The sequence below is a fragment of the Schistocerca cancellata genome, chromosome 8, assembly GCF_023864275.1.
Source record: "Schistocerca cancellata isolate TAMUIC-IGC-003103 chromosome 8, iqSchCanc2.1, whole genome shotgun sequence".
NCBI lineage: Eukaryota > Metazoa > Arthropoda > Insecta > Orthoptera > Acrididae > Schistocerca > Schistocerca cancellata.
The window spans coordinates 76,746,034-76,761,064 of NC_064633.1; the positions used below are offsets into that span (position 1 = coordinate 76,746,034).

The 15,031-nt window shown below is 38.8% G+C and overlaps 1 protein-coding gene across 1 annotated transcript in view; it reads left to right on the plus strand.

The window, feature by feature from the left end:
- The window catches only part of LOC126094750 (N-alpha-acetyltransferase 15, NatA auxiliary subunit), a 283,050-nt gene that overhangs the window by 43,746 nt on the left and 224,273 nt on the right, over nucleotides 1-15,031 (plus strand). The window contains exons 9-11 of the mRNA XM_049909300.1: nucleotides 5,273-5,451; nucleotides 7,257-7,409; nucleotides 13,250-13,378. Coding sequence (XP_049765257.1) covers nucleotides 5,273-5,451; nucleotides 7,257-7,409; nucleotides 13,250-13,378 — 461 coding nt within the window. The remainder of the gene's footprint in view (nucleotides 1-5,272; nucleotides 5,452-7,256; nucleotides 7,410-13,249; nucleotides 13,379-15,031) is intronic.

Genomic DNA, 15,031 nt, shown 5'->3' on the forward strand with positions numbered 1-15,031 from the left:
CTGTTTTGGTACCATTTTGGTCACAGATTGTCTGGACATTTTGTTTTGATCCACCTACCGCTTTGACATAAGACCAAAATTTCTTAGGATTTTGTGCAAAGTCAGTACATAGAACTTTACTTTCCAATTCATTGAACACCTCTCGCGTAGCCCTCCTCACACTACATTTCGCTTCACGTAATTTTTGTTTGTCTGCAAGGCTTTGGCTATGTTTATGTTTGCTGTGAAGTTCTCTTTGCTTCCATAGCAGTTTTCTAACTCGGTTGTTGTACCACTGTGGCTCTTTTCCATCTCTTACAATCTTGCTTGGCACATACTCATCTAACGCATATTGTACAATGGTTTTGAACTTTGTCCACTGATCCTCAACACTATCTGTACTTGAGACAAAACTTTTGTGTTGAGGCGTCAGGTACTCTGTAATATGTTTTTTGTCACTTTTGCTAAACAGAAAAATCTTCCTACCTTTTTTAATATTTCTATTTACGGCTGAAATCATCGATGCAGTAACCGCTTTATGATCGCTCATTCCCTGTTCTGCGTTAACTGTTTCAAATAGTTTGGGTCTGTTTGTCAGCAGAAGGTCTAATATGTTATCACCACGAGTCGGTTCTCTGTTTAACTGCTCAAGGTAGTTTTCAGATAAAGCACTTAAAAAAATTTCACTGGATTCTTTGTCCCTGCCACCCGTTGTGAACATTTGAGTCTCCCAGTCTATATCCGGCAAATTAAAATCTCCACCCAGAACTATAACATGGTGGGGATATCTACTCGAAATATTTTCCAAATTATCCTTCAGGTGCTCAGCCACAACAGCTGCTGAGCCAGGGGGCCTATAGAGACATCCAATTACCATGTTTGACCCTGCTTTAACCATGATGTTCACCCAAATTATTTCACATTTCGGATCTCCGTCAATTTCCTTCGATACTATTGAACTTCTTATTGCTATAAACACGCCTTCCCCTTCACTGTTCAGCCTGTCTCTGCGGTATACATTCCAATCTGAGTTTAGAAATTTCATTACTGTTTTACATCTGGGTTTCAGCCAACTTTCTGTCCCTATTACTATGTGGGCATTGTGACCGTTTAATTAATAATAGCAGTTCTGGGACCTTTTGTATAGATGCTCCTGCAGTTTACTATTAGCAGATTAATATTGTTATTCCCTGTTGCATTTTTGCCTACTCCTACCTTGCCGCGTCTCAGGAGGCGTCTTGTCGGGCCCAGGGAAGGAATTCTCTAACCTGAAAGACCCACATGTGCACTCCACACGTACTCCGCTACCCTTGTAGCTGCTTCCTGCGTGTAGTGCACGCCTAACCTATTCAGGGGGACCCTACATTTCTCCACCTGGTAGCGGAGGTCAAGAAATTTGCACCCCAGATCTCCGCAGAATTGTCTGAGCCTCTGGTTTAAGCCTTCTACTCGGCTCCAAACCAGAGGACCGCGATCGGTTCTGGGAACGAAACTACAAATAGTTAGCTCAGATTCCACCCCGCGAGCGAGGCTTTCCGCCTTCACCAATTCCGCCAACTGCCTGTACTCTTTCTGTTTCCCACACTTCTTCTGATAGTTTGTCATTTGTCTGTGGTGAAGTAATCTTCTGTTGGTAGCTTTAAAGATCTCATTGTGTCATATGGGCAGTTGATCAAGTTCACAAGTTGTCTTGCAGTTGTAATTCTCCAATATGTATGCTTATATGCAGTGATCCTAAGTATGCATTATTGAGAAAATACAATAAATGATTTAATAACAAGCATTAAGTGCCATTAGTACAACAATGCAGTCATTGACATGAATGTCAGTGCCAAATAGGTATTATAAGTTGTCACATTAACCCTTTCGCTGCTCTTGATGTTTAGACACATCCTGCTCTGCTGTTTCCTAGGTGCTGTGGACATGCATGCACATGCCACTTGGGTTCTCCTACAATGCTATTGACATCTGTATGCATCCTGAGCCGCCAACCACTCCCTACTGCGAACAACTTACTTCCATAGCTCGGTGATTAAAAGAGTGTAGAGTACTTACCATACAAGAAATGTGCATCTTTGCATGACATCATTTGTAAAAAACTTTGTTTCAGTACCCTCAACTGTTTCATGAAATATGACGATTGTTACAACCACATAATTCCTGATTCACAGGGACACAAATGGGAGCGATCGCACATAACAGTCTGTCAAATTTAAAAATTAATAACTTGAAAATGAAATGAGATACCATTCTGCTCTCAGTTTTAAATAAAATTTTGATATCCTAGCTACATTACATATATTGCAACTGTAGGAGCTAAAATCAATCATATGCAAAGTTTAAGCAATGCTTTTTTTACCTCTGCAAACCCAAAATATCATGCAGTGTTTTACTTCTTTTGATGCCGTGCTGTACTGTGATTTAAAAATAATTCAGTCCTTTATTGAAGGAAGATATTAGACTGTAAGATGTGCAAAAGTCAGTTTTTTCTTTCTTTCTTTTTGCCATGAATAGTTTTCTTAAAACTGGATAATGATCATTTCACAGGGGCCGGAACACTGTCTCTCGCACAGGTTTCAGCATTTGGCATGGAGTACAGTAGCAAAAAAGCCATGCTCAGCACAGAATGCAGAGAGCGTGCCTGTAACAGTGAAAGTGTTAAGAGTCAGAAAATAAACTAAAATACCAATAGAGGATTCAATCTGTAACCTTTGGAATTGTTGATTTGACAGTCATTGACTGAGCCAGCAAGCTACAGAATTTTGAAATTTCTGTGTCTTTGCCTAATAGTTGTTGATCGCTGGGATGACTACAGTCTGATTAAAATTACTTGATAGTTGACACTTCACATGTTGTAGGTGCTTCCTCCAGTCAGAATGCTCAACTTCACCAAAGTTTTCGCCATTGCAAAACTGCCACAACAGTCAGTCAGTTCACTTCTGATTCCTTGTCTGGATTTTTTTCTTGTTGTGCTGGGATCCCAAATCCTGAGTTTAGCCCTTTCATTTCGCATTTCATTACACGTAATAAACACACCCAAAACAACATACACTGTGTAAACTTTTAGATGGCAGACCTCTTCCTAGTGCTGAATCGGTAGAAGTCGGTAAACGTCGAGAGGCTTCGGTAGGCACGCAGTTCCAACTGCTGCCAACATTACGTAGCTGACCATGTTGTACAAGGTAGTCATTGTCGTCTGCTTCGTTATTGTTTTGCGCTGTACTGTTCTGCGTGTTTTTATTATGCAGTTGTGCTAAACATTATCAAAATGAGTGAAGAGGCAGTTGCTGGCCCATCTCGGGAGTCGCTAACAACCCCTACCGGTAGTCCTACGGTTACAAGGAAACCAGTATTACGTAGCGATGCTCGCTAAATTATATTGCGTGTGATTGAATGCTGCGAAGGGGAAAGGGAACAGAAGAAATTGCTACACCCCATTTACAAATCTTTTGTGCGAGCTGCTACATACACAGGACAAAGCATGCGTAGCATTGGAAGATTCAAACAATTTTCCAAAAATCATCCTGGCGTATCACCACAAACGCCTGGCAAGAAAAGGTGAGTTTCCATTTCAGATATTTTGTGCGCGATCACTTTGAAGGAGCCCCCTATTTCGTCCGAATTACCATATATTTCATTTTTCCTTGCTACCGTATTGCTTTGTATGGAAACACCACTGTATTATTGCAATTGGATGAATGGTTTGTGAGCGCATAGTAGACAAACATACATACATTCATTTTTATATATTTTAATGTACATGACTATTTCAGTTTCGTTTACGAGCAACATTTAAAGCGTGTTTTACTTCCAAGCCTTTCGTCTGCTTTCGTGTAAGCATGACGCGCAATTTGTAGTGCCAGCACTGCAACTGGTAGCCGTGCCTGCCCCCCCCCCCCCCCGTCCCCCACACTCCACCACTCCCCTCCCCCCCTCCCCCCCTCCCCCCCTCCCCCCCTCCCCCTCCTGCACACCCCCCCCCCCCCAATCGGCTCCTCTCCCTTCGCCAGCCTATGCTTGCTTCCTCCTCTCCCCACACTCCCCTCACAACTCTGCCATCTTACAGTTAACACACTGTACACAAAAGAACACACATTTCGCACACACCACAAGCCAGAAACTACTGGATTTTTTCGCACAAGATGTGATTTGACTTCACATATTGAGTTACCATCATCACAGAGATCAGCTTACAGTAGGTAAACTTCATAGGACATGATGTGAAACCGAACTTTTTGAAGGCAGCAGACAGCAGAAAGGGTGGTGTTTTTACAACTGAAGTTTTGTGAAGCATGGATGGTGAAGTGATTTCCCAGGTGTATTCCATCTGCCCATGGTGATGTGTAGATTAGGAGTTATAATACACACATCCGAGGAAATGCTGTCATATTGCAAATGAGTGTTGCAACTTGTTCTAGAGATAAATAAATATAAAAGTTTGGTTTAAAGGCTTTCTGTAGCAGTAGCAAAGTTTCAGCTTGAGATACAGAAGTTCGTGGATTTGAATCCCGTCGAATGATAATATTTACGTATTTTTAAATCTTTATCAAAATGACTATTATTATTTTTAGTTAATTAGTTTCAGCATATATTTTTTATTTTTAATCTTTGTCATTTTTAATCTGTGTCATATCGTTTTCATCATTGTGTGACTTTCTTATTCACTCTTACTTTTCTTCGTGTCATACTTTTTTGATTTGGAATCTGTCTGTGTCACATATAACCTGTAAATGAGTTCCAGCCAGGACTGCCATCAGTCAGTATTGCATCAGCACACGTAGAAAAAGTGACATCTTATAGTTTCCTTTCAGTGCAGGAACTGAATTTTTTCTGTTTTGAGTTTGCTCGCATAGGTCAGCTTTAATTGCTATCAGCAAAGTAAGCGTGATTAACAGCTCTGCTACAGGTCACTGACCGCTGCGCACATCAACAGGTTGTGATTAGGACAGGACTCGAGTGTAAATTCAGGGCTACAGAATTTGTTGTCTGCAGCAGTTCAGTGATTAGTCATTCAAAATCTTCTGCTGACAAAGCATCTCGTGTTCTAATCATACCTAATGGCAGCAGCTTACAACATTACTCCATATTACATGAACAGCATTTTAGCACTCGTCAAGTGATCCACTGTGTTTGTGTGTCGCCTTCAACCAAGCAGTAACCAACATGGCAATACTGCAGTGCCAAGTGATAGACATCAGCTATCAAGCAATTTTAAATGGAACATGGGTTTGCACTATATTTTTATTGTTGCTATAGTCTGTTAATATTACACATTTTGTGTCTTTCATTGTAGATGTCGCAGAAAATCTTCCTAAGGAGCCTGCTTCAGCCCTTTTATGGGCATACTATTACTTAGCCCAGCATTATGACTTTTTAGGGGACACAGAAAGGGCACTTTATTACATTGATGCTGCCATTGACCATACACCTACTCTTATAGAACTTTTTGTAACAAAAGGTCGGATTTACAAGGTAAGTCTTTGTATATGTATTTGACCCTTTTATGAATAGATGAATGATTTAGAAACCATGTGACACACAACTTGAAAATCAGCATGAAACATGGGTCTATTAAAAACAAGTAATAGAAATAAAATTTCTGACAAAATGTAAGATGTGTTCTGTTACTATTGATCATTAGAGATTTGCATAGCTTGTGGAAGTTTCATTCCGGATACATAATTCTAATTTGACTCGAGCAGAAGTAAAATAATTTCTTGGTTTTGTGACACCCTTATTATTATATTTCACTTTTCAGTGTTCTACTGGTTTCAGTGTTAATCACATAACATAATAACAGTAGTGTATGTTCTTTTGTACATATATTGCCCAACTGCTTATTGTGTCTGATTCAGTCAGTTTTCGTCTTGATATTACAGTAAAAATATATAAGTTCTCTGAACAGATTAAGCATCTTTATTTTGACATTAGATTTGGGAAAAAAAAAAAAAAAGGACAGGTAGTAACAGCTTCTACGCCTTGGATTCTCCAATAAAGTTCTTGATTCTATTCTTCTGTGTAAATGTCGTCAGAATAAGAGCAAAACTGTCAATCATCGTTTGATCATTTTTCATGTTAGTTTCTTGAGCAATATATCTTTACAACCCTCCCAATCTCTTTATTTGATTTTTTTCGTACACACACTAATACTTGAGTACAGCTTATTAATTGGACTGCTATTATAGTCGAATAAAGAAATGACATTAAATTAGCAGTTATTATTATTCTACCAGCCACATTCATTTATCTTATATTTAACACATTGTAGTGCATTTCGAGCATGTTTTACTCAGCATGTGGTATCAGTCACAACAATGGAGCACAGCTTCATGATAGCAGAAGACAACTATAGATTTCTGGCCACATACTACCTGCTGCCCCCCCCCCCCTTCCCCCAAATACCCACATAGCCACTCCAGCACAAGGACAGTGAACAAAACAGTCCTAGGCTAGTTTCAATTATGACAGTTTATCTTTAAGTAACATCTTTATACATAAACACAACTGTGATCACATTTAAGTTGCATTTGAGCAGTGTTCTCCACACCTGCAGAGATGTACCTGTTTCACGCCAATGGTTCCTATGGTAATCAAGGCATGTAAGATCTGAAGATAATCTCTTATAAGATCAAAATCAATTATCTAAAAATAAAAACAAACAACTGAAATGTGATGACAACTGTGTGTATTGAAATAAGTTATAATATTGTAAAATCACTGTTTTTCCTGGAACAATGTTCCAAAAAGTTATAAACACCTGATGATGAGAGGAACATGCTTGAAATCCATTGCAGTGTGTCAAATTAAACAAAAAATAAATAAATGTGACTGGTGGCAGAAAAACACAAGTAATTATTCCACACACACAATCACAGTTCCTAAACATGACCAGCATGACCACATTAACACATTCACTAAAGCTGATGCTTATATGCATCAACATGAGCAACACATCCAGTTCTGTTAATGCTAGCCTGCAGCAAATGTATTAAATAAATTAGTTATTGCTGGCTCTGATTATAAGAAAACATTGTGTGTGCTTGTTTCGTTTTGATATTGAAATCTAGGAGCACTACTGATGCTTTATGGCTTGAAATGTACGTCTGAAGTACTAGGAGTGTATTTAGTTTATGTTTGTGTTGTTAACATTTCACAACATGGCTCATTTAGTAACATACTTCATAAAACATGTTTCTCATATAATGTTTTGAAAAAAAAATTAGTTTGTAATTTTTTTGTAATGTGTAATTGCTTTTCTTAAATATTACTTTCAATAGCATGGTGGAGATGTAATAGAGGCATACAAGTGGCTGGATGAAGCACAAGGGTTGGATACAGCAGATCGATATATAAACTCCAAATGCGCCAAGTACATGTTGAGAGCAAACCTAATCAAAGAAGCAGAGGAAACATGCTCAAAATTCACAAGGGTTTGTAGCAGTTATGTACTAGTTTGTGTTGATTACAAATTTGTAATGATGTTTCTCATGTAGAGCTTATATTGCCCAAAGAAGTACAAATCAAAAGCAGGCAATATTTTGTTGTTTTTTGTGTGTTTTTGATTCTTATGTTCATATTCTGATTTCTCACTTTATCCAAGTTCTCTAAGACCTTGAAAAGGTGATCTCTCAAATGTTTCTCCTGGTAATATGCACAGTTTTACTTGCAAATGGGTGTTACCACTGTTCTTAGGATGAGTGATTTGTGTCCTAAACACATTTTATGCAGTTTACACTTCCCTTATCAGCAATTTCCAGTGTTAACCCCCCCCCCCCCCCCTTTCCTTCACCACTCAGGTCTATTTTATTACACTTTCAGAAATTAGTCTATAGTGTAGAAGGAATGGTCAGTTAGATATTATTTCAATTTGAGTTTCATGTGATTTTATTACCTATTACATTATTTATCACTGGATAAGTGGTCAAAGATTTTTATACTGGAATCACTCACTACTCTCTGTGCTACCATAAGGTTGAATGAAGAATATTGTAAGTCATTTCTCCTTCCAGTATTATATTCATGATTGTTTTTGTTGTTTTAAAATTGGGATTCTTCATTGGCAACAAATTATCCTTATTACACACTTTTGTGCAGCAAACACCATGTTCCTCAGTGATGAGTCACCCCAGGATATGTCTTCGTGAGTGTTTCCTCGAAATCAGTTTGTTAGATCTCTGGATAATGCAGTAAATGAATGCTTGGAATGTCTCATATCCACATGTAAGAAAAGATTACTTCTTACTAGGTGGTCCTTGCAGTTCATGTTTTCTTCCGTAATGCAGTTGCTGTCACCCCATATGGTTTCCAGCAGTGCATTGAAGTATTTCTTCCTACTTTTTCTATTTTGGTGACAGGTGTTGACGGGCAAAACAATTCATTAATAGACATGTGGAATTTTTGAGGTTAATTTTTCAAAGTACTTGGACTTTATTTATTGGTCACCGTATTTCTAGTACTGAAAGGGTCCTGTTAATCAGTGCCCCTTTAACCATAGATTAACTCTTTCCGTTGACTCCTTCTCCTTAGCATCAAAAGGTGCTGAAAGAGATTTCTGTTGTTCAGTGTATCCTCTGGAATAATACACCAGGTTAGTTTGAACTCGTTGTATTGATTGTAGGATATAATTCTAGATAATGACAGATAGAGTGCGTCTGCATGTATTCCAAGAAGACAAGAGAATGTATGTTTATCAGAGTCCATCATGACAATAACAACTGGTACAAATATATTTCAGCGTCATTTGTTCTCTGGCGAACATTTCTTTGATTCTATGGAGATCACACTCCCTCCATGCCCTTCACCACAGCACCACAGGGTAGACTATGCCACCCAGCAGATAGAAGAGTACATTTGTGGCCTGCCTCACTGAAGCACATGATCGGTACAACTCCAGTCTGCATAAACCATAAAACACCTCCTGAAAGTGAGATTATTGCCTACTTACTAACTCCCTCAACGTGCAAACATCTTTTGAAAGCCAAAGGAGAGCTTGGAAAAGTGAGACATCTCTTTGTCAGAACAACATGTCACACTCACAGTCCCTAATACACATTCTTCATACCACTTGTAAATTTTAGTGCAGGAGGAAGTATAGTTCTAAAACTCTCTTTATTTTTTGTAAATTATACCACTGTACTTTGTACACACAGGGAGGCACTTTTTTAAATGTGTCCTTGTTTGTTTTTGGTCACATAATATCTCTAGTGGTTGAGATGCAGCTGAGCAATTGGACGTTATTAGAAGATGCTAGAACATATAGCCCTTGCCATACTTTGGCTGTTTGATGAGTGTGTGTTCCATAAAGAAACAAAAAATGAAATGATCATATGGCATTGTTGACTGGGAGGCCCTGTCTGGGGAAGTTCGGCCGCCAGGTGCAAGTCTTATTGCTGGTGACTCCACATTGGGCAACTTTCGCATCGGTGATGATGAGGACAACACAACACCCAGTCCATGGGCAGAGAAAATCTCCAACCTGGCTGGGAATCGAACCCGGACCTGCTGCATGGGAGGCAAGCACGTTACCACTCAGCTAAGCAGGCAGACCATAAAGAAATAATTTGTAGTGATCTAAGCATAGTAAACAGAGGGATATCCAAAAGAAGTTATGGACACATGTAGTTGTGCATTTTTCAGAGTTCTAGATTGAATGGTATCATATGATTCCATCCAGAGAGTTATGTATGACCAAAAGGCTGGTGGTTGTAATAAGCAGAGTAGTAATGTTTTAAAATCCCATTGGGTTGAGTATGGATGGAATGGACTTTTAGTTCAGATTTTGTCTTGTCAGCGGAATCTCGCTTTTATGCTCTTCAAGGACCTCAAAGGTGTAAAACGTGGAAAATAAGTTTATAAGCTATAAAAGTTGTGTATAGGATTCCCCCTCCTAAATTTCATAGTTTATGTGTGATATATGTACATATCAGGTATCAAAATATTCACCAGGAACTTGTTTATTATCTAATAAAGGTTATCTGAATTTTGTACCGTGTTTAACTGCTGGTGTAACTGGAACTGGTAGCTGTGTGCGACTGAGCAAGGTGGCACAATGGTTAGCACACTGGACTCCCATTCAGGAGGATGTCGGTTCAAGCCCACATCCCACATCAGGCAAATGCCGGGATGGTTCCTTTGAAAGGGCACGCCTGACTTCCTTACCCATTCTTCCCTAATCCAATGGGACCGATGACCTTGCTGTTTGGTCCCGACCCCAAAACCAAACAAGCAACCAACTAACTGTCTGCCTGTCTGTGAAATAGAAACATATGACTTAATTTCATTAATCATAATCGGTGTTTTTGGAAGGCCTGTACCCGTGTCATTCATTATTTAAATAATGAAACACTGCATCTGTTACATATTTTGACACATTTCAAGAATTTCTTGTCACTGTCAAGTGTAGCTATTTACATTTATGTGATGTTTGCATGTGTGTTATTCGGCCTCTCTTGTAATGTAATCATCTTTCAAAATTTGGCATGTGTGATAAAGTTATGTAAACAGCGGGAAAATTGTTAATTCCAAGAACATAAAAGCAGGGTTATGCTGTATATTTATATATTTTAATCATATTAGGTCACCCGCCCACCCATCCAGCCAGCCATGCATGTTCCAGCACCACTTCCAGATGGGGAGCTGTGCATGTGCCAGGTTGAATCCGTCCGGTGGATTAACAATGAGGTTCAGTGCGCTGGCTAGCTTGGATGTGATTTTTAGGTCGTTTCCTTCATCCCATTATGTGAATACTGGGCTGGTACCCAACCCCTGCCTCAGTTACACGATTCACCACTATTTTAGAAAAAGACTTTCATTCACTTTCCTATTAACACACATTCCATTCTGAAGGATAATGTCATGATCACTAGAAGGACTTCTGGCCACCCATAAAAATAAACATGCTGAATCTGTAAGTAACCATGCCCACCCTGCGTTGATGTGCGACAAAGGCACAAGGAAGAAATGAGAATCACACTAGCCTGCCTGATAACCATGCACAGTAAAGCATGCACTTGTGGGATACATGGAGGTGCATTGGCTCCGGATATAATCTACCTTGTGGATTAATGATGGGGCTCTTACACCATCCAACCTGGACGTGGTTCTTCGACAGTTTTCCACATCCACATAGGTAAATACTGGGTTGGTTTCGCCTTAGTTACATGATGTGCAAACACTTTAAAAAACAATATTACATTTACTTGTATGATACACAATAGACGTAGACAAAAAGGGATATGAGGATTGCTGTTCTCCAGAATGAAGTTCAGTAGTTACATTTCGGTCAAAAGATATATACAAAAAAGACCAAACTAATGGTTATTAATCACCAAGATTTAGATCAGATCTAACTTATAGGTTGCTTAAAGCATCTGGATGTAGTGAATTGTGAATATCTACTATTTCTAATCACAGACCCAGGGAAGTATGATAATGGAAATAAAATGATGAATCGTTCTTGGCTGCCTACATGGTTAAATTCATTAAGATCTGGTAGAACAGAGCAATACGGAAAACAGCAAAGATACACCTGATGGAATCATTTGTGTTCACTGTGTTTTTGTATAGCTGAGAGACCTGTACAGTAAAAGCAAGTAACAAGAACCAAATTAATGCCTACGAGAAGTTGTGTTGGTGGAAGAAGGTAACATATATGATTAACAGAAAGGAGAAGCAAATCTTCTACAACAGAAAAGCTTAACATCACATGAAGTTTTATCTTCCCATATCAGTTAAAAACACTTCCAGTTCTTTGGACACGTTTCGAGAAGAGAATGGGATAATTTAGAATATACCTTCTTGCAGGGCAGAATCAAAGGCAGAAGACCACAAAAAGGAGCAGCAAGAAGATGCTTGATACAAGCAAAGAAGATTACCAGACTACGTCTTCACATTGTATTAAGATGATCTGAAGATCATTGTGGATTAAGACACATAGTCAAAGATTCAGTTACTTAAGAAATGAATGAGAAATCATGTCATGATACTCATTGATGAGTAAACTGATTACATGATTGTGGTGGTGGTGGTGATGGTGGTGGTGGTGGTGGTGATAAGTTCTGTGCGAAATTTGACAGAAATTGGTCCCGTGTTGGCTGAATGTAGGGCACTGGAGTGTATGAATGAATTTTAATCACATTGATTGCAAAATATTTTAGTACATACAATGATAATCTTGTTGTTGAACATCGCCTCCTCCCTCCCCCTCCACCACAACAACAATATAATTTTTTCATAAACTTTGACAGGTGAATTAGGTTTTGTACTGTTATGTGATACTGGAAACTTCTGGGAGAAGTAAAATTATAGAAGTAAAGGTTGCTGCTAATTAATCATATAACTGATATGATATGTTGAGCAGTTGACAATGCTTATAAGCAAGATTGAAAATGGTGATGAGCTTTTAGACAATGCCCACCTCCAAAGCTAACTAAATAACTATCCTCTGCTGTTGTCCATTGGTGTGGAGGTCATGACAGCTAGGGTGATGAGAGGAACAGAGAGGCAGGTAAGAGGATGAAGGGGTGGTTGATTGTTGTGAGGGAGATAGCAAGGGAATGGGATAGGAATGTGGCACTGGTCAGTTTGCCCAAGTGCGGACAGGAGAAGGTGCATGTAGTGCATGGATAAGTGGGTTGTGAAGTTACCAAACGTAGAAGGAGACCATGAAATGGAGTGAAGTGGGATGCATGGGGGCAGGATGAGTGTGAAATGGGGCTAGTGGAGTTTAAGACCAGCAAAATTGTGGGATCACAGGGTGTATTTTAAGGACAGTTCTCTTTTATGTAATTCAGAGAAGCATGAATGGAGGAAGGGAGATCAGATGACATAGGCTGTGAAACAGCCATTGAAGACAAGCATGTTGCGATCAGCAGTATGTTGTGCCACCAAATGTTTAACCTTGGTATGAGCCACAGTTTGGCAGTGGCCATTCATTCATGTGGACAGAATTATCTCAAAAGTTGGCTGATTCATTTTTCAGTTGGTGTTTTCTTTGTTCAGCAATTCATATTTTCTTATCTGTTGTTTCTAATTTTCCTACAGGCATAATCCTATATTATCATCATCCTGATTATTTTTGTGTTACCTTTACCCTTTTGATAAATTGTTCGTAATGTACTGTGTATGCAGTTCACATTGTTCCATAACCAAGAGTCCCAATGTTAATGAATTATTGACATCACTGAATAAAATTTTTAGCATTAACATTTGTTATAATTTGTGTAATGTATTTGCTATCTTTTCTCAGTCAGTTCAATTATCTTGTTTCCAGGAAGGTGTTTCAGCAATGGAAAACTTAAATGAAATGCAGTGTATGTGGTTTCAGACTGAGTGTGCTATGGCATACCAGAGATTAGAGAAATGGGGAGAGTCGCTAAAAAAATGTCACGAAGTTGATAGGGTAAGTAATATTTGTGTTCTCTTTGTGTGCCTATGTAGTATTCTGAGGTGAAGCCCCAAGTGGCAGATACATAAAAAAAGAAAAGTTGCAAAAACCAGACTATGCAGTTTTCATCCTTTTCCAGAGAAGATTATAGGGCACACATACTCTTGCTCTGAGGTATTACATTATTAGTGGAGATAATTCTGGACATGGAAGAGTGTTTTGAACAACTAATAAAATGCATATAAGTAAGCTCAACATTGAAAGTTAGTTTTCCTTATACTTTGTTATTTAACCATAGTGTAATATGTCATTAAAGTGAAACTACACTGCCTGACAAAAGAGCTGACACACCAAGAAGACATGGTTGGATGTCAACGTTAACTTCATATACACGCATACTCGGCAGTTATGTAAGTGATTAGCATTGCAATGCTCTGTGACGGGTAGATGGTCATCAGCGTTTGTTGGTTGTTTGTGTTTAGTTTGTTACCAGGTCTGATAGAGTTAGGGCATGAAGAGCATCAAGTGTTGAGCTATCACAGTCGAATCTTGCACATAAATGGTGACAATACCCACATAGCACTAGGGACAGAAATCTGGCTGAAACCAGATGTTAATAGCCATGAAACATAAACTCGGTCTGGGTAGATTGCTATTCACCACATAGTGGAGAGGCTGAGTCGCAGACAGATGCAACAAAAAGACTGCTAAACAAGTAAGCTTTTAGCTAAAAGGCTTTCTTCTGAATTTGACGACATGTATACACACACACATTCACGCAAATGCAACTTGCATACACGACAACTGTCTCCAGCTACTGAGGTCAGTCTGGTCTCAACACCCAGAGACAGTGGTTTGTGTGTGTGAAATGTGTTTGCGTGAATGTGTTTGTGTGTGTTGTCTCATTCACGAGGAGGACTTTTGACAGAAAGCTTACCTGTTTGGCAGTCTTTATTGTCTGCGACTCAACATCTCCACTATATGGTTAGTAGCGACCTGTCCTTTTCATAATATTTCATTATTCCCTCCTGGATTTTCCATTGTTTAAACTCTGACTGGAATATTCATCTTTTGGATCTGCAACTAGTGTCCTTTCTTTGCGGTTAAATTGAATCACTGATTGCAGAAACAGCACTAGTCCATGCATGTTGATTTTGAGAAAAACGGAAAAGTAAGTTTGTGGGCCTGAGTATTCTATTTTCTTTGACAGCTCTGTTTTACTTTGAACGGCACAGTTTCTGGTGATGTCCAGACACTATTTTCAATGATGTAATGATTAGATTATGCAATGATTTAAATACGCAAAGTTCGTGGGCATGTGCTGTTTCTGAAATCAATTGGTTGCCAGAAATGTAAGTCTGTGTTATTCAGCAGTTTATTTGTAATTGTATTAAGTTCAATACAAAAATTATTATTATTAGGCTACATAACAGTTTCTGAAGATCAGCTATATTATTTCTCGTTACCAAAATTCTTATTTTATGTGTACATAACAGATTCTGAACAACTACTTTTAACTACAAATTACAATCAGATAAATAGCAAGCATAGTGAAATATTACTTGTACCCAAGTCTATTATTCACTGTCAGGCCATCTGCTATCTACTGAAGGCCAGTTGTAGAGAGCTCTGTAAAAGGATAGGTGCTCTTCAGGGATATACGGCTCC